Here is a 21,854-nt window from a genome sequence, read left to right as displayed (position 1 = left end):
TCACCCACTCACAGCTCGCGGTGCCCGCTGGGCGCAGGGCTATTGGCCGAGGAGGTAGCGGGGGGGTGGGCGCAGCGCTGGCGTAGAAGCCTTAGGTGCAGTAGCTCCCGCTACCTGCTGGTGCTGCGGGGTGCGGCGGTGTTTCCCCGTGGGGTGACCTCTCCGGTGTTGTCTCCTCGGTGGTAGCGAGCATAGTCCTGCCGGGCTGCTCTGCGCTTGCTTCTCTTCGTACCGCTCTTCTTGCCTTGGGGGTCGCCTCAGCTTGCAAAATGGCTGACAACCGGGACGACGCCTCGGACCAGCTGAAGCAATGGAAGAGCCAGCGGGGCTCGCAGGTACCGGTCAGGGCTCCGCGGGGCGGGCGTTGAGCGCGCACGGTGAGGCCTGAGGGAGCTGCGCCCCTCGGTAATCAGCTCGCCGCCGGGCCCGGCTCTCTGGGCGGTAACGGTAACGGGGGACGGCGGAGGGACGATGGGCCCGCGGGCGGGATTGCCTCCCTTACGGGGGCCGAGGGGAGCCGGTGAGCCCCGGTGCTGGAGGGCGCAGACCCCAGGCGTTCCGTCGGCCTGGCGCCTGACCTGACGGAAACCAGTTCGGACGGCGCAGGGCTGGGGGGCGGGGGCCGCGGCCCTCCGCGCCCGGGTTATCCCGGGGGGCCGAGGCGCCCTCGCCCCGTAACGCGGAGCTCTCGGCTCGGTGCCGTGCCCGGGAAAACCGGAGTCCGAAGGGGCCGGCGGCTGCCAGCTGGCCGGCAGTGCCAAGGGCGGTCAGCACGGCTGCTCTGCCCCGGCCACAGCCTCTCTTTTTAGGCAGGAATGGGGCTTGTTTGTGCCCAAGCAAGCAGGTGCTTGGGCGGAGGTATTGGGGGTTTTTTGGGTCTCAGATAAAATATTTAGACTTTCAATTCTGCTGTTGCATTGGTAGAACCCAGTGAAAACATAACTAGGGAGTAGCATAAAATATAAGGCACATTCAGAAATATGTAGAGACTTGTTTACCAGGTTGAAGTGGATTGGGGCAAGTGGTTGACTGAAATCATAAGAACATGTAATCAACAGCATGGCACTCAGCCTTCTGAAGATGTAGAATATACCCCAAAAAACTTGGGTAAATGTATAAATGCTGCAAGAGTTGATTCCCCTTCTTCTTCATCAGATTGCTGTGACAGCTTCTACTATGTATTTTCTGACAGAAATGTGTATTTGGCATGAAATACTTTTTCTGCTGGTTATACTGATCAGCAGTCTTAGAAGACACAAGTAGATGCCTCGGTTCCCACTGTTTGTAGTTACAATCATCTTGATTTTATCTTTTTTCCCCCTCTATTCTAAAAGGTACCCTATGAAAACTACCTTCTCGTGATGAATTGTCACTTCATCATATTCTAGCATGTTTCATAATACTTTTTTTTTGTACCTGAGTAATACTTTTCATATGGATGTCAGCTTTTCTGCAATAAAGCAGTATTTGAATACAGGCCGAGGTTAATTTGAAGATTGGGAGGCAACCCAAAGTCTCTGTTGCATAAGGAGTCATGAGACCTTAAGATAGAAGGTAGGGAGGACTTATTAGAATTTTAAAGTGACTTGTATAAGGTGCAAAGTATCAGTAATGCCTGGAAGTATGTACTTTGATGTACAGTGTTTACAACAGCTGTGACTAAAATTCTCCTGGCTTTGTTTCCCTTCTTTCTGTCATGGCAAGTTAGTGCTGTAACGAAATGCACATGCAGATTCGACAGTTCTCATCTTTTAAGGTTTTGACAGTGTGCAGCTCCCAACCCTATGAAAATATAGGCATCAAACAAACTCAAGTCCAAAAGTAGTATGAGCATTCTTAAAACCACTGTGGGACGGGGGGTTTATCTCTCCTTTCACGCTGATGGAACTTATTTTGTGTGCCCTACATAACATTATCCTGAAACTAAAGTGAATATATCCTACCATTAAAAAAAAAAAAAAGTTGTAGTTATAGTGTGAACGCAAGAAATAACCTTTCAGAAAGTCTGCCTACACAAAAGAGACTGTACAGTCACAAAGCTGTTAAATTTTTTGGTAGAGTTTAGTTACTACTTCAAGTAGTCTTAAATGTTAACGTTATAGCAGAAGTGGTTTTCAGACAACGGTATAGCCTGTTGATTTGAGACAGGCTGTATTACCTCTACAAACCTTTATTCTTTGTTGCATGCATAGTTTACAACTAATATGCAAGGTTTTTTCCTATCCTTGAGGTAATCACGCAGAAGGTATTATAAAGGCATAGGTGAATCAAATGGACTCAAAGTCTCCTTAAGACTAAGGATATACTTTTTTTTTTTTTCCTTCTGTCTTTTACCAAGCCCCTGCAAGGGCTTTGTGGTGTGATCCTAGCACTGCGTGGTTAAACCTACTGGGCTTCTCAAAATTTATGAAGAACTCCAGGATAAACAGGGCTCTAATACAACCTAACTTTTGTGTTTCTCAATGGACTGAGTGAAACTTGGTCGCTGCTTCAAGATGACATAAATATTAGTGAATTCAAAATGTCACTGTATGGACTGGAGGTGTCTTAAGAGCTATGTCTCATTTTAAAGAAGAGTTACCAGAATCCAGTCCCCAAGTTTGCTTTTCTTAGAATTATAGTAGTCAAAATTCATAAACGGTGCTGAAGCTGTACACAGGATTTTTGTGTAGCAGTGTTACAGGCTGCCTTAGAGTAAGGATGAAGTGGAAGTCTCTGTGTGTATTAGAACGTGAATGGATCTGTTCTTTTTATCACATTACAGCAAGCTTGCCTGTCTTAAAGGAGTATGACAGTTATCAATACAAAAATAAATTAATTTATGATGAGGAAAACTAATGTATTGGGGTTTAGCTGTCAGAAACTTCAAACTTTTAATCAGTGAAAACTAATGAAGATAAAAGAGAAATATTGACAGTGCTGTAAGCTGGATTAAAAATATAAAGTAGTTCTCCCTAAGCAAATTCTGGAAAAAAAAAAAAAAATCTTGACCAGAAAGTTAAATTAAAAATGTGATGTGTGAGCATTTTGTATTCTCGTCATCTACAGACTGTAGCGTGTTCTAAGAAAGGGTTCCTCAAAGCAGAGGTTTAGAATGGGTTTCAGGATGGGTAGCTTGTAGCTTTCATACCTCAGTACAGCAAATATGTCAGGGTAATGAGCTGACAATATAATTGCATTAATTTGTACTAGGTGAATATCTTTAAGTAGAATATTTTACACTTACTAGACTGAATCATGGAATGGATGAAAGAGCTTTTTCCTAAAGTTCCTTGAATACGGTGGTGTCCTACCTACTTTAATAAATGAAATTAAATTCTAATTCAAAAAGTGGCAATGGCAATTAAAGCAATTTCTGATTTAAGATGATAGCTAAAACGTAATACAACATAGATATTTAAGGGTGCTGGATTATATGGGGTGTGTAGGTTAGGATATAATTTTAAGAAGTTGAACTCTAGACTGACTTGGGATGGGAGACCTTCCCATGTGGTCTGATTAGGTGATTTCTCAAAGTGAGCAGTGAAATAATTTTCTTTGGCTCACTTAAAACTGAGCAAAATGAGGTAGGAAGCATGTGATATATTAGCAGTGGAAAGAATACTGAGAACAGTTTCTACTCTTGCATATTTCCCTTGACAAACTATAGATAATGTTTTGATTTAAGCAGATGTTCCTTTAACTTAAAATACTTTAAATAAAGCTAAAGTGGTAACTTTCCTGTAAGTTTATGAACATCATGTTCCTGTTTGTAACTGGATATATATCGTATTTTTTAAATGTTTGTACCAGTTTTAGTGTAGGTTAGCATTTCAGGCATCCTGAAGGAGTTGAATTTATGCTTATAGCTTTATAGCTTTATGCTAATGAAGTGGTGAATGAAGAATAAAGAACCTAGGTATTTTGGGAATTCAAACCAGCTAGTGTGTTACATATTAGTAAGAACACATTGGAAATGCAGTTATCCTGTCAAATGTCTTTTATGTGGTTATTCATGTACCTGAGTTAAAGGTCTACGTAACTCTGCCTCATCCAGAACTCTGGGTGTAGATGTGAATAATTGTTCTTTTCCCTGCCTTTGAGTTGCCTCTTGCACAAAAACCAAACAAACAAAAAAAAAAAAAAAAAGAAAAAAAAACCAAACCCCACTAAACCCTGGAGGCTAGTCTAGTTCAGTATATTCTTCCATGAGGTACAGATGGGAATTTTGCTTGTTTGCAGTAATTAAAACACTTAAAGCAAAAGCAGAACTTAGATTGTCAGTATGAAAGTTGGAACCCCGTAAAGTCACTGATATAATAATGAAGGCCTCATCTAGAGTTACTTTTTCCTTCTCTTCACCATGCCTTTTCATTTATAGAACTTGAAAAGGAGAGCTAGTCAGGAAGGGATGAGTTGAGAGTATTCTGATGCGTTTCCCATGGTTCAGGTGTGTGGATGCTACTGGCAGAAGAGGTATGGTATGGATAGAGAGCCCGAGTGGATGTGTGTAACTGTGGATTTAGTGTTAACTGGTCATAATCTGGGACTCAGATATTTGAGCTCACCCTGTTGTAAACTTTTTTGTTTGTTGTGGGTTTTTTTATTGTACTAACTTCTATTCTGTTCTTTGAAGTCTCTTACAAATATTGCCCTGGCTCCTAACAATAAATGTGCTCCAGGAAAAACTCCCACCTGCAACCATCGAGTCTCTGGAGCTGATGTAACTTTCTTGCTGTATTTTCTATAGTACCCAGTAAAGTAGGACTGTTGCCTTAGAGGAGCATATGATCCCATATGTGATGCAGACAAAGTCTTTTCTACTGGGATTTTTTCTTTTTTTTTTTAAAGTGGGAGTACACTCAATTTTAGTGCTACAGAGTTCCAGCAGGTGTTTATTGAGTGGCTGCTTTCTTCAGGTACAAAGTCACTCCTACTGTACAAGATTCTGCAGCTCTAAGTAGCCTACAAGAATGGTTAAATTGAACTTGGTATGGAAGGGACGGGAAAAGGATGAGTATGGGCTATCTTGGGCAGTTTCTTGAAAGACAATAGTGACGCTAGTAAAAAAAGTTCTGGTTTGGTGTCCTTTTGACAGGGCACTTACTGACAGTAGGGCTTCTTAAGGCTTTTGTTAATTTTAGTCCTTCCATGTTTCAAGAGTCTAGAATGATTCCGCAGGTGCTTGTGCTCATGGTATTTTTTTCATAGCTCTTCCAGACCAATGGTAATCATGGGTACCCCATTTTAATCTTTATGCTGTGTGACTGTAGCTCTTGCCTTACACCACCATCCCTGTACTGACATTGCCACCTTCTTCCTCTCCTTTCTCCCTTACTACTCTCCAGCTGCTTTGCCTCTTCTAGCTCTCTCTCTCTCTTAACATCTTCTCCTGTGGAGGTGGGGGCAAACTGAACCTTAACTTATGTTTTAAGGTTGATATTTCATATTTTTCTTGCAGTGAGATACATAGCCTTAAGTAATATTTCTGAACCATGGAAAACAGTCTTGAATTATAGATGACTTGAACTCCCCTTCTTAAACAGCCCCAAACATAGTACTGAGCTGATGTAGTTAGACATCTATATTTTCTGTAGCTAGTTCCAGAATCTTATGCCATTTTGCTATATACTTGTTCATATGTCCTGGTTGAACAGGCATGCACATTGTGTGGCTTAAATATAGAGGGTTTTTAATTTCCAGAGTTGTGATATTGACTGTCTCTCACTTTCAGAAACCAGATGTCTTGACTACCGGTGCGGGGAACCCAATAGGGGATAAGCTTAATATTCTGACAGTAGGGCCACGTGGACCTCTTCTTGTTCAAGATGTTGTTTTCACTGATGAGATGGCTCATTTTGACAGAGAGAGGATTCCTGAGAGAGTTGTGCATGCAAAAGGAGCAGGTATGTTTAAAAACACATACTTTTTTTTTTTTCTGTGTAGAATTAGGCTTTAAAAGGCTTTTGAGTTAATATAATTTGTCTGGAACAAGCTATGTATTATAGTATCTAGTAAATAATTCTGTCTCAACAGTAGTGGTAAGGCCTGGTTTAAAAGAACTGAATGCCAAAACTAGAAGCACTGAAAAACTGGGCTTGTTGTGTCTTTGTCTTTTTTTAAAAAAAGAGAGAGAAAATGTAGTTATAGCCCTTAGATTTTTATTGTATTTGTTGTAATCGCTTCTTCTATCTGTTCCTCCATCCATTCCTCTGGAAGGGGAAGACTTACCCATCTCTATTTTAATATCTGTTTGCATGTTACTTGATGGAGATTCTTGTCTTTATCATCTGATGTATCTGTCTGCCAAAGCAAGATGATGGTCTAATATTTAAATTAAAAACTAAAAAAAAACACACCTCATTTTAAAAATTGTTATTTATCTTACTTGGGTAGAACTGGCAGCTCTGATTTTTGTTATGTGTTGCCCTAAAGAAGAAAATACGGGACTGAATTTTATTATAATGTGAATGTACATGGGAAAAATCCCTGTGTGGGGGTGGGAAGAACTTTGGTCCACCAGTAGGCTGGATGAAGCAACAAAAATTCTGCAACACATATCAGGATTAAAGAAATACTTGTCTTGCTCTGAGATAAATATACAAATCTTGGGAGAAGAGCATCCGAAAAGGTACTGTTTGTTATTTTGCACAGTACAAATGAGGTCTGTGTTGCTGCTGGGAACTGTTAGAATTGGTTAAGGAGGGGAAAGTGAGCACTATGCAAATAGCAGTTTGTGTTAAGTAAATCTCATCTTGTGAAAATAAATTGAATGTTTTAGTGCATAGAGAGAAACTCTGTTTAAATTGGTATATTTCCATGTTTCCTTTTGACTTAAAGTTGTACGTTGGACCGTAATGGAATAATAAATATGCTGTGAGTGGAAGGAAGGTATCTAGATCTGATATTTTGCAATAACTTTTTTCAGGAGCCTTTGGCTATTTTGAAGTCACACATGATATTACCAAGTATTGTAAGGCAAAAGTGTTTGAACACATTGGAAAAAGAACTCCAATTGCTATACGATTCTCCACTGTTGGTAAGGCTCTAAAGTTATTGTGTATCTTCTTACATGTATACCATGGTTACACTGATAGCAATGTTTGCATTGTGGAGCACTTCATGTACTTAAGGTAGTTTGAAATGCTTTCTGCCAAGCAGTTCCTTTTCTGTGAATGTCATTGAAGTTGTAAGACCTTAAGCAGCTTCTGCATCTTCCTGCCAGAGCTCTCTGTGGACCCTTTTGCCTAAGAGTGTGAGAGAAAGGACAGTCTGAGCTCTTTTTTTTTCTGACAAAGTTTGCTTTGTTTCTGGATGGATGGTAATTAATACTTGTATGCTGTGGTTTAACACTTGAAAGTTAAATACCTGTAATCCCTTATGCTACAGGATCGCTTTGGGGATGAATGCTGTAAAGTAAGTACTAGGCAAAGAAGACTAAGCAATCTTCCATAAATAAACAAACTCTTATTTCTTAGAGCTGAATGCATGAACTAGCAATATCTTAAATTACATTAGTTAAAACATTCATTGTGATCAATATCTGGTCTGATAGAGTAGTAACACATAAGTTTTGAAAGATCACTTTTCTATCTGTATTGAAAAAAAATACTAATGAGAATTCAGCTCTGGAAGTAGTATTGGAGAGAAAGTAGTCCAAGAAGGCTCAGGGAGCTGCTGGTTTTGGCCCACTGGCTTTTCCCTGTGTCACCAAAACTGAAGGAGTCATGGAATGTTATATGGGGGGAAGGACACACAGCTGACTTTGATCTGTGGACTGTATGCTGAAGTGGGTTGTTGCAGTGTTACCTTTCCTTTCCCTGCTCTGTTTGAACATGTTTCTTCCTAGCCGTCCTGTAGTATGCTTTTTTCCTTAATGAGAGAATGAGCGTCCCTGTTACTTCATCATGTTTAGCATTAGCTGTTCCTGAATACTTCTAGAACGCTTTTGCTCTGGTATAGTTACTCATTGAAAGGACTGGTTTAGATAAAGCGGAAAGGGAAATAAAAGCGTTGCAACTCTTCTAAAATAAGTTCCCTTTTTACAAGGCACGCTATTTAGATTGCTACCTTCCAAATGAGAGCTTTCATACTGGGATTTGATGCACAGAAACTAATGTTTTGGCTGATTCAGCCTTATAATCTGATGTTGTCTCTGATAATGCAAATTCCACTCTTAATTGGCTCAAGTGGATGTACTTGTTTTTTCTTTCTTTTAACTGTGGCCCAAATGCTTGGGTGGACGTCTGTTTGCGCTTTGGAAACTTCCAGTGCCTGAAGTATTGTTGAGAATATGCCGAAAATTTCTTGGTATAGAAAAGAGTTAAATTAATAAACCCTGCTCTTTTTAGGATTTTGTGGTATATTCTCAAGTTCAAAGTTATGCTTACAATTTGTATGCATTTCCTATCATAACACTTCTATATGTTCATGTGTTTTTTTCAAGCTGGAGAATCTGGGTCAGCTGATACAGTTCGTGACCCTCGAGGCTTTGCAATGAAATTCTATACAGAAGAGGGTAATTGGGATCTTGTGGGAAATAATACTCCTATCTTCTTTATTCGGGATGCAATGTTGGTGAGTAAGCATAAAAGGTGAGGGTAGCTTGTGAAAGAGTCCAAAAGTTCATTCGTGTCTTGTTCTTGCTTCACTGAGAAGCAAAAGCTGTTGTTTTGACACGCTTAAACTTTCTCTGTTATATGGTCCAAACACCTTTTTACTTGAAAAGGTGTTATTTAAAAAAAATTAAAAATTAAGAACTAGTGCTTGATTACTTATATGGTTTCATACCACAAATAGCACTCTTTCAGTTGTGTTTGCTAGTGTGTATCCCACAACAGAGTAGCCAGCAAGTAAGTACATTATCAGATCTGAAGTTAAAAACATGTCACTGGTGTTCAAATTAGCTGCTTTACTCTGAGTACAGCTTTTTCATTCTGAGGCTTTTTGAGGGAAGGAGAAAAAAGACTTTTCACTTTAAAAGCTTCTTGCAAATTCTTTCTATTAAGTCTGATTTTTTTTGTCTTTTAGTATAAGTTTAACAGCACTTTGTAAGCAGAGGGACTTACTGTATCGGGGCAGAAGTCCTCCTTTGTATGTCTGTATTCATTTATGGGTCAGATGTTCAGTTATACAAATTTAAAAAGATTTACCTCTCACTTTATTGGTCACCAAATGAAAGCATTCTTTAGCTTCGAACAACCTGTTTATCCTAATAGTAAATGTTTTACTCTACCCTAATTTTACTGGTCTGTGAATGAATTTGGTTGCAGAAGGGGTATGACAATAGAAGATTTTTTTAAGTGGTCTTACAACTTTGTCACATCTTCCAGTATGCTGTTCCTTTCAGTTAAGTGTATTGAAAAAAACTTATTATCTTGTGTTGTACCAGGAGTTGCTTAGTATACCCTGTATAATTTGGAGGTGTTACAAATTTTTTTCTCTTCCTTTCTCTTGCTTCCACTTTTGGGCAAATTAGTTTCCATCCTTCATCCATAGCCAAAAGAGGAACCCTCAGACTCATTTGAAGGATCCAGACATGATGTGGGACTTTTGGAGTCTTCGCCCTGAGTCTTTGCATCAGGTAAGGTTCTCCTTTGATTTTATTTTGTATGATTAAGAAGTAATCGTGTTATTACATGATTATATGTTTTTAACTATTTTTTTTTCCATGTTTTATCTAGAAGCCTATGTAATCTGCTAGGAACACTAAAGGTGAAAGGCCTACAATAACTTCTAAGGCTATTAGTATGTGTATCTAGTCTTTTTTATTTTAATGACTATGGAATGGGTGGGTTTCTTCTGTTTTCATAATCACATTTTTATACAGAGATGAAGGGCAAGTTGTTAAGCTTTCTGACACTAAAGCAGTGGAGATACTGGTGAGCAACAAACTGTTAGAGAACAGTAAAGCATTGTGAAAGTAATGCTATCACGTATAAGTTTATTTGAAGCTGTATATTGTGTAGCACATTAGATCAACACCAAAAGTGACTAGAATTCACAGTGCATTCTAATTATTCTGAAATGTATTTGTATCTAAGAATGTTATGTAAAAAAACCTAATATAAAAATACAGGGTTTTTTCTTTTTAAAAAAGAAAATGGGTTCATACAGAAGCCTTCCAGTAATTACTAATTGGAAAAAGAAGTGCCACAAGCATTGTTTGTGATCATAAACCTAAAGGCAGTGTTTTGAATGTGTTTGCACATTGTGGTATATTTACTGCTTGAAGACTTTGTAGTTAAGGACTTCAATTTTCAGATTTTTATCTTTAACCTGGAAAAAATTCTTATCTGTATGTGTGACTTGAATCACACATGCTTACCTGCTCTGTGCTTACAGGGGAAATCAGAACATCACTAGGTTAATGTCTTGTATTTCACTGAATGTTTCATGTGAGCGGGCGTAAAATTTCACATAGGTTTAATTCACGATTGTTCTTTGTACAAAACCAAAGCATCCTTATTTCATTAACACTCTTAAATTAGAAATTCCTCAAGGAATTCATAACATGAAGGTAGCTTCCAGTGATGCAGATTAATGCAATAACTGAACTTTGTCTCAAATAGTCACTTCATGCTTGATCTGGTGAGTCCATTAATATTGTTTGATCCTTCTCTTTAGGTGTCTTTCTTGTTCAGTGATCGTGGTATTCCTGATGGCTATCGCCATATGAATGGATATGGATCGCATACTTTTAAACTGGTTAATGCTAGTGGAAGAGCAGTCTATTGCAAATTCCATGTGAAGGTATTGATTTTTTTTTCCAGTTATCTATTGGAAGTATACATCGTATTGGATAAAAAACAGTTTAAATAGATTGTCTAAAAATGTTCTGTGACTTCCAGCTTAATTCAGAAAAGACGTGTGAATGCATAGACTCAATCAAAAAGATGGGGGGGGGAGTTAATAGCAGTTTCATGCCTTTAACAAATATGACAGGCATCATTGTTTTTGCTATGATACAGTAGGTATTTACTGGAGTATAAAGAACTCTTCTTTGGGGAGCTTTCTCTTGTTATTGGAGAACTCAGTCTCCTGGTGTGGTGAGCTCTGAGCACCTAGGTCAGCTTATTGCATTTCAGCCTCATACCACTAGGTGTTTTGGGCATGAAGCTGTGCCAGAACTTCCTATCGGACTCCCTTGCTATTGTTCAGTGCAGATGCAAGAATCCTCTAGCCTTTTGGAAATGTGTTTTATTCAGTGCGTGGTATGTTCACGGCTACACAGTAGTTTGGATTCAGCAGGTGCTTTTTCAGGTAAAAGTTCTCTCAGTCTGGATCTGGTTTTTGTTCCCACTTGTTTTCTGGATATGAGCTGCATTGATCTAAGATTTCTAAGATGGCCTCAACTGCCAAAATATAAGAACTCTCTTTCAAAGAGCCCTGTTACTGAAGCTCACATAACTTCCACGGTTTTCTGAGAAAGCAGTCTCTAGCATAACTTGCTTGAAAAATACTTCCATTTGAAGTTTAAAGGTAATACAGCTTCTTACCTTGTTAGACTTTAGTGGAGGCTGGACATCTACCTTTGAAGCAAGACTTTGGACACCTTTCTGTTAAACTAAGAGTGCTTGTGTAGCGGTTTTTTTGCCTTCAAGTTGTCACAAGCTTATTAAAGTGAGATATTAGTTACTGCTAAAGATCTCACAGAAATAGAGGTGGGGAGTGGTAAATTGAAATTCATGTAGAATCCAGACCTTTCAGCCTTGAGGGCTGCAACTGTTTTATCACTTTATGTTGGCATGTGATCTGTAGGAGGGGGTGGGATGATGGGACAGGAAAGGAGCACTCCATCCTGTAAGGGGAGAGGGGAAACCTCTTTACTTGATGTGCTGCAGGGTTCATACCTTCAAGTTGAATGTCTTGAGTTCTGCGGTATAGCATTACATATTTATTTCACTTGTATCAGAGAACTAATTTTTGTCTGGCAGGCAACTGTTACTCTGACCTCAAATTACTAGAGACTGGAAGATGGACAATTGCATTCTTGAATTTTAAGTCTTGTTAAAGTACATTCTTATTAATGATTTCTGTAATACTTTCTGCATGTTGTAACTGGTGCTACTGCTTTTATTGCTTTTAGACTGACCAGGGCATCAAAAATCTTTCTGTTGAAGAAGCAGGAAGATTGGCTTCTACTGATCCTGATTATGGAATACGTGATCTCTACAATGCCATTGCCAAGGGGGACTATCCATCATGGTCTTTCTACATTCAAGTTATGACATTTGAAGAAGCAGAGAAGTTTCCATTTAATCCTTTTGATTTAACTAAGGTATCTCTCATAGTGTTGTGAATGTTCAATTTCAGCTAGTTTAAGAAAGGTGATGAGATGAAAATATAGGAAATGCCAGAACTGAGTTTTTCTGTTAAGTGTAGTAGCTTCCATGGAGTAGTGCTGTTTTCTTAAATTTCAGTCTAGTCCCTATCAATAAAGTTAGTCTGTCCTTTTTTTTTTTTCCTTTATTTAAGTGTGCTGTTTATTTTGTGGCAATGATGATTCAAAAATTCTGGGGATGAAATCATATTGATGTTATATCTGATATTACCCTTCCTTAGTGAAACATGGATAGGGCTTTGATTCCAGGCCTGTAAATTACAGCTGCACTGCATTTCAGAAGTGTGATCTCACATCATATAGTCACACCCTGAGCTCACTGGTTTTAAGTGTTGTTGATAATATAGCTTCTGATTGTAGGTCTAATTTTTTCAGACTTCCAATTGCTGTTCCAACAAATGACATGTTGAAAGATACTAACATGAACTTGTTTAGGTTTTCTCTCTAATATTGCTCTCCCAAAATGGCTAAAGACTCTTGAACTTGAAAGTACAGGCTAAGATGACAAAGAAAAGGCTAGTTAAGCTGTTTGCGTTTTGAAGTAGCTGAAAACAATTGTGCTACTAGTTCCACCTACAATATTGCATTCCTCGGTGGTTTTTCAAGCGCCTCTGGGTATTTCATTTAAAGAGTCAAGTGCTGAGATTATGCTGGGATGATGAAATAAGTTGCATTAGTACCCTGGATTGATTGCAAAAGACTTCTTAAACTAAGACACTTCTCAAAATGCTTGTTGGAAAAAAATAAATTTCTTCAGTAATGTATTTTCTCAATCGAGACTTAAACCAGGCAAATGCTACCTAGTAATTAAACTGCATAATACTATATTAATGTTGATTTTAATGTATGTGTATTATGTCTTGTAGATTTGGCCACATGGTGACTACCCTCTCATCCCTGTGGGAAAGCTTGTCTTGAACAGGAATCCTGTCAATTACTTTGCAGAGGTAGAACAGATGGCATATGATCCTAGCAACATGCCGCCTGGTATTGAACCTAGCCCTGATAAAATGCTGCAGGTAAACTACAACACGCATAAGACTTTTATCTGAAGAGTGTTAATGTTTGCTTTACTGTTTATGAAAACATTCCTATAACTGTTTGCATAGCAGCAGTAAAATAACCTGACGGAGATAGAAAGCAACTGGTTTTTTTGTTGTTGTTTTTAATGATCACTGTTTGATGTGCTCATCCAAAATTTAAACATAAAGAGAATGGGAAAGAGCTAAAGGAATAGAAAATCTAGAATTTAGAGGGCATCTGCAACAACTATCAAGGTTGATGGGGGAAATGCAATCTGTCAGTCTGGCAAGAAGTATGGGATAAAGCCATAGCAGCAATGCATGTTTACTCATGCTTTTACAGTATATCTTAGACTCATAAGAGTTTATAATTCTGAGAGGTCAGCTTTAAATGCTCTAAAATAGGGATATAACTAATCCCAGATACAAACCACAAGACTGTTCTTTAGGAGTAGTGTCAGATTTCTTACAGGTCAAAATACCTGATAAGACTGGCTGCAGTAAACCATACTGTCCACAGAGTCATGGATGTTTGCATGTTGTTTTTTCAGATTAAAACTAGATTGTTTCAAATTATATCTGTGGAAACAGGAAGGTATTCTGACAGTTTTAACTGGATAAACTCTCAAACCATCATGCAGTTCTGTTTTGCCTTTCTTTGCTCCCACAAACTTCATGGTCAGAATCAGACTGTTGTCTTGGCATCCAGATGTCACTAGAACTGCTTCACGTTCAGTAAATAAGGGGCTACCACATTTCAGATGTAATCAATTTTTAAATCCAAGGTTGAAAATAAGTAGGAACACAGTATATTATTCTGTAGTAATATTTAGCACAGTTAAGTCACTTTCATATCTACGTGTGTAACCATTTTCCTGCTTCAGAATAGATTCAGCATTCTGAAATGGGTGGGAAATACCCAAGCTGCATAAATGCAACTCAACCTGTCTTTCTTCACTGGCATTCCAGCAAAGTTAGTTTGTGGCTGAGTGTGTCTCTGGACGTAATTTGAAGTATGTCAAGAACATACATGTAAAGGAAACAGTCTTCTCCCTTTTCATTATTTAACGTATAGTGTTTTGAATTGGGATATACCACTTTCAGCAAGTAGGTTAATGTTTGTGATAAATGTTCTAGGGTCGTCTCTTCTCATATCCTGACACTCATAGACACCGTCTGGGACCTAACTATCTACAAATTCCTGTGAATTGCCCCTTCAGAACTCGTGTGGCCAATTACCAGAGGGATGGACCAATGTGCGTTTCTGACAACCAAGGTAGTAATGAAAATATCTCTAACTATAATGATACTTATACATGTTCTGCAGAATTCTTTTCTGTTCACAGGAGACTTAAGGTATTTGCTAAACAGATCATTTTATTGGGTATTACTAACTTCTTATGCTGTGAGAAATGCTACATTTTCTCCTCAACTGTTCAGTGTCTGTTATGATGTTTTCCCCCAACTCACACATCACTGTGTCACTTCCTGAGCTTCAGACTTCCCAGTCTACTGTTTATTTTCCTTTTACGTGAAAACTGTTGCTTGCTTTCTCAGAATATTTGTCAACCTCTCAGTACCTTTGCTTATATTACCAGATCCCTTTTGAGTTTAGTTGGCCTCACCGGCAGTTGTTACAAATCCACCATGTGCTCTTTTCTTTTGTAGAGTGCCCTAAATTTGACCTTGTGCTGTTCCTAATACTCTCTTTAACACAGCAATCAAAAAGTAATTTACTTTATTCCAGATGAATTCAACATCTCTTATGTGATAGGTAGTGACATATCTTAGAACCCATGCTTGTGCGTGTATAAAGTTGCATGCATTTCTGTTCTCCATGTGAATTACGTGGCAAATAAAATTGTTTTCAGAGAAGTGGTTTTGATCCACAGTTTTGGTATCATGAGATTATGCGTCAGTATAAATAGCTAGCTTTTGATTTTTGATGAGGTTGAAGTTTGCAGAGGCTAAGCTGTCAATTTATTATTTGCTCCCTTTTTCAGGTAACTTTATGAATGCGTTGAATAGCTAGTCTTCACACAGATCAGAGGAGAGTCTCCCTGATTAATTTTTCTTACTACAAAAAGTGATCTTTTATTTCTCCATTTCCTATGTTCTTTTTAGGATGTTAATTGACAAGATACTGACTTTTATCCTGTTATCTCCTGTTTGAGGGATCTTGTTGAAAGCATACTTAAATCTAAATGTTGCATTGCCTTTATGACTCTTATTTGTGTATCCACTGTATGTCTCTTGTCAGTCTTGTATAAGTATTGAGAATCAAAATTCTGCTGTAAGACATAAGCATGCTTATGTAGAATACAGAATGCATTCTCTATGGTTTTTTAAGATGTTAAAAGAAGCGCATGGATGTTCTTTATACAACTTCAGCCTTGTGTGAAATAGTCTCTTAACTATAAATGTTTTTCCATGTGATGGATGTAACTTTTACTTGCTACAAACAGACTAATGTTTAATTTTGTAAACTGGGGGTGGGGGGGGGAAAGAGAGGTTTCTGCTTGGTTCATGAAAGGTAGAATGCTTGTCATCCTTACATGCTTGTTTTAGAGTGACTGTATATCTTAATCTGGGAAAGGAGACTTTGGATGTTTGGACAGGGGGTGGGGAGTTTGTTTAAAAGTGTAAAAACCAAGTGAAGCCGAAGATGTGTTTAAAAGCTTACAGATAGGCCTTTAAGAGAAAGGAGGTTGGCAAGAAAACACCCTCAGTGAAATGAATTCAGTAACATCACTAGTTTGTGTTCCTTTAAAGACTTCTAGAAATGTGCTTGTTAAAGGGGACTGAATTGAGAAGGTTCTAAAATAATATTTTAAATGAAGAAATATGCCAGAGAAATGATTTACACGGAAGTTAATTATCCTAGAATGGTTTAAGTTGGAAGGGACCCTAAAGATCATCCAGTTCCAACTCCCCCTGCCATGGGCAGGGACACCCTCCACTAGCCCAGATTGCCCAAAGCCCCATCCAACCTGGCCTTGAACGCTGCCAGGGATGGCACATCCACAGCTTCTCTGGGCAACCTGTGCCAGTGCCTCACCACCCTCATAGAGAAGAACTTCTTTCTAATATCTAATCTAAATCTCCCTTCCTTCAGCTGAAGGCCATTACTCCTTGTCCTATTGCTGCATGCCCTTGTAAAAAGTCCCTCTACTATATTTTTGTTTCTACTTCTAGGCAAAAATCTATTCAAAAATTACAGATTTGAGACACTTATGCCATCTCTATATTTGCATTCTTTAAATTTGAAGACTGACTTTCATATACTCAGTCCACTGTGTTAAACTGCTTTGCTTTCTGATTTCCAGGAGATTGCAAAAGGCAAGAGTATAAATGCCAAGACTAGAGCTTTAACTCTGTCTCTATTTGGCAGGTTACGCTCTGTCAGCGTTTACTCAATAGTGACTGGTTTAGACCTGAGAGTAAACAGGGATATACTTAAGCTATGCCTTGTGCCAAAACCACTGTATTCCTTTGGGCTATAAGTTCTAATACTTGCTGAGGGAGGAGAAGGAAATATTTCTAAAATGAGAACTTAAAGACAGCTGCTGCTGTCCAAGAACAGATAGTAAGTTTATTTTTATGCATTTCTGTAAGTTCATTACGTGTTTAAAATAAACTCCCTATGTAGTTAAGACTAGTAGTACTTCAAATATGTAAAAAAAACCCAAAAACTTTGAATGACTTCCATGACTTTGTCTATTGAAATCACCTGAGCAATGCTGTTGTGAGAATGGCCAGAGTTCCTTATTTCTGAAACAAATCCATTTTTACACCAAAAAGCTGTTGAAGTTCTGTTTGTAATAAGTGCTGTTAAGTACTGGCTTGAAGACACAGCTCTTGATGTTCAGCTGCATGTTGGCAGAAAAATGCTGACAACTGTTTTTAATAAAGTCATAATTGGGTAATTGATTTAGGTTCTTCTAGGTAAAGAACACTTTCTGTCTTCTGACTTAATTTTAGAGCTGGCATCTGATTGTTCTGGTTTGGGTTTTTTGGGGGGTGTTTGTCTTCAGGTGGTGCCCCAAACTATTATCCAAATAGTTTTACTGGTCCAGAAGATCAGCCCATGGTAAAGGAGAGCCGCATGTCTGTTTCGGGAGATGTGCAGCGCTTCAATAGTGCAAATGAAGATAATGTGACTCAGGTATGATGTATGAAAAGGCTTTATATTGCTTATTACGTGAGTTTATAGGATGAGTCTAGAGAATATTTGTGACAATCATTCCAACGTGGCTCATCTCTGAAGCATCTGGGCTAACCTGAAGTTCAGCTCTCATGAGAGCTTGGAAGATCTCCGTACAGCTTAATTTCATGAAGAAGCAAATTCCTGCTGACAGGACAGTTAGTGAATTCTCACAGACCTTTGCCATCTGTATTCTGAGCACAGATATCTAGAGGTTGTGACTTTGTCTTCTTGCAATTAGTGCCCGCAGATAGGCGAACTAGAGTAGGCATGTGATGTCGTGATCATCAATTCCTGAACTGGACACCAACAGCAATATTTATTGTCATTAATTCAATAAGCAACAGTTATTTCAAGCTAAACATGGAGTTGTTAGCAGGTTTGCAAGGAAAACAAACAAACAAAAAAAACCCCAACAACCAACCACAAATTTGTTGCCTTTTAAGTATTTTGAATATTTTAAGTGTTGCCTGACCACTAAGTGAAAGTTATTCTTTTTCAGTACTAATGAATCCTAAAAGTCTAGTAAATGTTGTTGGCCGCTACAGGTAGAGCAACTTGCTTTGGGGAATTTAAAAATAAAACTTTTGTTTCTAATCATCAGGTGCGAGAATTCTATACCAAAGTGCTGAAGGAGGATGAACGCCAAAGGCTGTGTAAAAATATTGCTGATCATCTTAAAGATGCCCAACTCTTCATTCAGAAGAGAGCTGTAAGTGGCCTGTTTGGGTTTTAGCCTTTGCTCTTTATTCCAGGTTTTCTTGTAGTCTAGTAACTTCGTTGAAATGGCAATATGCTTATGGAAAGGAAGATCAGAAATTCTTCTCTGAGGAGGCAACTTCTAGATTTTTCTTACACAGGAATTATCAATACAGAACTCTTAAATATGTGCATATTTACATAATGTAACAGAAATAATGTGTAACATGTTGCAGTAACTTTTTCCTGATGGGAAGAATGGGATTGATGTTGACCATCAAGTATGTGGTTATGTGTTTAGCTTGCTGTTTCAAAAATCAGGTGACTGCCAGTCTAAACAAGGAAAAGGTGGTGAGGGCCAGGTGGGGATTGGAACTTGATCCTTCCTGGTGGAACTTTGTTTAAATTGGGAAAGAGCTTTATGTGAGATAATGGAAATAGTGTTTGAAGATGTTCATAGCTCCTTTTTGAAAAGAGTTTTCATTCTCCTTTTCTTCCTTATGATATGTACTGCTTGTAGACCACAGAGCAGAAAATATGTTAAAGAATACATTTTAAATTGGAGGAAAAAATGTTTATTGGCTTTTCCTGTTCTGCCTGCCTTGTTAGGTGAAAAACTTCACTGATGTTCATCCTGACTATGGTGCCCGTATTCAGGTTTTGCTGGACAAATACAATGCTGAAAGTGGGAAAAAGGTACGCAAATGACTTCTGTAGTTGAATTTTGACTGGCTGGGAATTATCTTAGCTTCTCTTGTAGAAGCGAGAAATTGGTCTTGATTCCCATTTGGTTTAAAGGGGAGAAGTCAGTGCATGTAGAATTACGGAATGGGAAACATCACTCATAATTATATTTAATTAAATGTTGATTAACCAATGATGTACAATGACTTTGCATGATACGCAGTGTGTTCAGGTTGATTCTTCAGACCAAATGATTACCCGCTCTTTGTAATGGTAATGAAGCACTGCCACAAGCCTTTCCTGAGCTCAGTGCTTGCTACATAGAGTAACAAAACTGTTGCTTTAAGTACTCTTTTTTTTTTCTGAAGTTTCCCTAACTACTTTTAATGGAACTTGCTCTGAATATCTCTCCTGTATTACTTTCAGGATGTAATTAGGACATATACACAGTCCACATCTCGTGTGTCTGCCAAAGAAAGATCCAACTTGTAAAGCGTGCTGCAGAGGTTTACTCTAGGAATTTTCCGTCCTTATAACTGCAGGACAACTTGTTGAAGATGTTAATGAATGTAGCAGACTTCCGCACAAATACACAAGTGTTCTACAGGCTTGGTTTAGTAAGATTTCAAGTGCCTGTATCTGTATGGGAAGCTAGGTAACACAAGCTAACAATCCTAGTGCCTTTCAATGCTAGTGCTTTACTGCTTGTTAACAACATATGGTGTTTTTAAGGAAATACATGATGAAAAATTGTCTTCATTTCTAGAAGCAAACAGAAGCTTAATCAAAATACCATTTGATTTTTTTTTATTGTAAAACTTTCCTGGCTAAATCACACACTAGAACTTCTGTAATGATACTGTGATTATCCTTATGGATAAACTTGTTCGCGTTAGAAATACTGTGCAACATCATCTTTTTAATAAAATAGTTATCTGTATGTATTTATAAACACTTCCTTTTGAATTTCACTTTTGGCCTTCCAGAAGTAAAATGATATGCAGTAGTTAGGGTAAAATGTTGGTTGTGTCTTATTCCTTAGATTGAAATGAACTAGAAAGCTTAATCTCAATACAAGTAAATCTTATTCCCAATATATATTTTAAGATAATCTTTGCTTAATAATGCTAGGTTGGATATAACTGGCCTAAGGGAGATTGGAAAGAATATTTTTACAACTCAATTGATGACGTCTTACATTTCTTGGGGGGGGCGGGAATTGTTCTTTTATAATCTGTAAGAATATAAATAGAAAAATACTAATTTTCCAAGTGTCTGAGAAATTAACCTCCAAATGCGTGAATATTTCTATCTTTGCCAAATTCAAGCTCAAGCACTTTCAAAATTATTCCTAGTGGCTCCTGAAATTTGTGTTATTTTACTGCCATAATCTGATATTGCTAGCTATTGATCAAGCCAGAGCTAGTTTTCAGAGTTACACTTCAATTAAAGTAGGATGTTTGTGTGATTGTTGGTATATATAGCTAGATATATGTATAAAACCTGATTTTAGGGGTGTTGTAATGTTGCCTCGTATTTGCAATTTAGTTAATCAGTGCAAAAGATTTTTTTGAACCCTTTGGATTGAAAAGTGTTCCCTATTATTATTCCTTACATCCAAAGGAGTTTCTTTAGCTTAGTAACACTTTATTGCCTTCAGTCTTGGAGTATAATCTTTAATCAGGTCTTACTAATTGGCACATAATGGAAGTGTTTATATTTGAGAACTTAGAGCAATAGTTAAATGATAATTATGGAATTTCTGGACTTACCTTGGTTAAACATGAGTAGTGGTCACCTAAGAAAGCACATTGTCAGCATCTGAATGCCTTGCTATGCAAGCACACAACAGAACCAAGGAGTTTTCAATAAAAATCGGTCGTATCTGTTACATGTTGAAGTTTAGTCCTGACAGACCAAAGGAGTTTCAAAAGTGTGCTGAGTAGGATCAGGCAATTCATCTTGACAAGGTTTAATAACTACTCTGCCTGTTACTACTTCCTCTTCCCTTGCCAAAGAGAAAGATCGGTGTATAAGTGTAATTAGTCCAGATCCTAGCTGTGCAGCATTACCCCTTGTTGGAAATATTTGCTTTCCTGTGGATCCTGCCTCATTAGCATTGGGATTGGAAAAAAGCATGAATGATGATACAGAGGATTTCAGAATTAAACAAATTTTAAATCATAGCAGGTTTTTTGTTTTCAATATTTGGTGCATTTGTGGGTTTGTCTTGAATTGTATTTTGAATAGGAGTATTGCCTGATTTGGCATTGAGGTGTGAATTGTCATTCCAAGAAGTGATGGCAGATAAAGAAGAGTAGATACTAAGTGTTGTTCCATTAAATTGTAGAAAGCTACTTCTTCAACTCATTTATCTACTAACCTATTGTGAAAAATTAGCTGTGATACAGGTGCAGTAAAGTAACATGAACTGATAGCCTGCTCTATTCTGGTATCTAATTGGATTTTTAGCTGGTCAGGCAGGTGGGAGCTGAAAGAGCTGCATGAGTGGGTGGAAATATTTCTTGCTGGTACATAGAATCCTAATGAGCTTTGGAAAAGAATAAGTAAGGCTTAATCTTTAATTTTGGTGGTGTCTGCTAAATGAATTGTATTGTCTTCCTCTTTTTATTTCTGAAATAAAATGGAATTTAAAAATCTCTTGGCAATGTGTCTGTTATGTGACTTGTCAAATAATTTCTTTTAATCTAGGGAGTTCATATCTTCATCTGTTTTTGAGATGGTGCAGAAGCTGTTGAAGTTCTGGGTAATTGGTACCTATTTCAGAACTTGGGGCCTGTGCAGGCCAAATAACTGACTGCCAACAGTTGCCTTGGATTTGAGACTGATGCTTGGAATTCATGTGTAGGTGCCAAGCACCATCTAGCCTTTCAAAAAGCTGACAATATGGAGACTTATTCTA

The 21,854-nt window shown here is 38.1% G+C and overlaps 2 protein-coding genes across 2 annotated transcripts in view; one reads left to right on the top strand and one right to left on the bottom strand.

The window, feature by feature from the left end:
• The window catches only part of ABTB2 (ankyrin repeat and BTB domain containing 2), a 152,631-nt gene extending 152,504 nt beyond the window's left edge, over nucleotides 1–127 (bottom strand). The window contains exon 1 of the mRNA XM_054828690.1: nucleotides 13–127. The gene's annotated coding sequence lies outside the window, so the exon portion shown is untranslated. The remainder of the gene's footprint in view (nucleotides 1–12) is intronic.
• CAT (catalase) lies at nucleotides 37–21,591 on the top strand. The gene is made up of 13 exons (XM_054828692.1): nucleotides 37–335; nucleotides 5,714–5,885; nucleotides 6,908–7,018; nucleotides 8,426–8,556; nucleotides 9,458–9,562; nucleotides 10,606–10,731; nucleotides 12,068–12,259; nucleotides 13,189–13,341; nucleotides 14,482–14,620; nucleotides 17,379–17,509; nucleotides 18,153–18,260; nucleotides 18,857–18,943; nucleotides 19,358–21,591. The coding sequence occupies exons 1-13, from the start codon at nucleotides 270–272 to the stop codon at nucleotides 19,421–19,423; spliced, it is 1,587 nt and encodes a 528-aa protein (XP_054684667.1). The 5' UTR covers nucleotides 37–269; the 3' UTR covers nucleotides 19,424–21,591.
• Nucleotides 21,592–21,854: the final 263 nt, after the last annotated feature.

This window comes from Grus americana, chromosome 5 (genome assembly GCF_028858705.1).
Source record: "Grus americana isolate bGruAme1 chromosome 5, bGruAme1.mat, whole genome shotgun sequence".
Classification (NCBI taxonomy): Eukaryota; Metazoa; Chordata; class Aves; order Gruiformes; family Gruidae; genus Grus; species Grus americana.
Note: the sequence above shows the minus strand (reverse complement) of the source record. Positions and strands in the feature narration are given on the sequence as shown.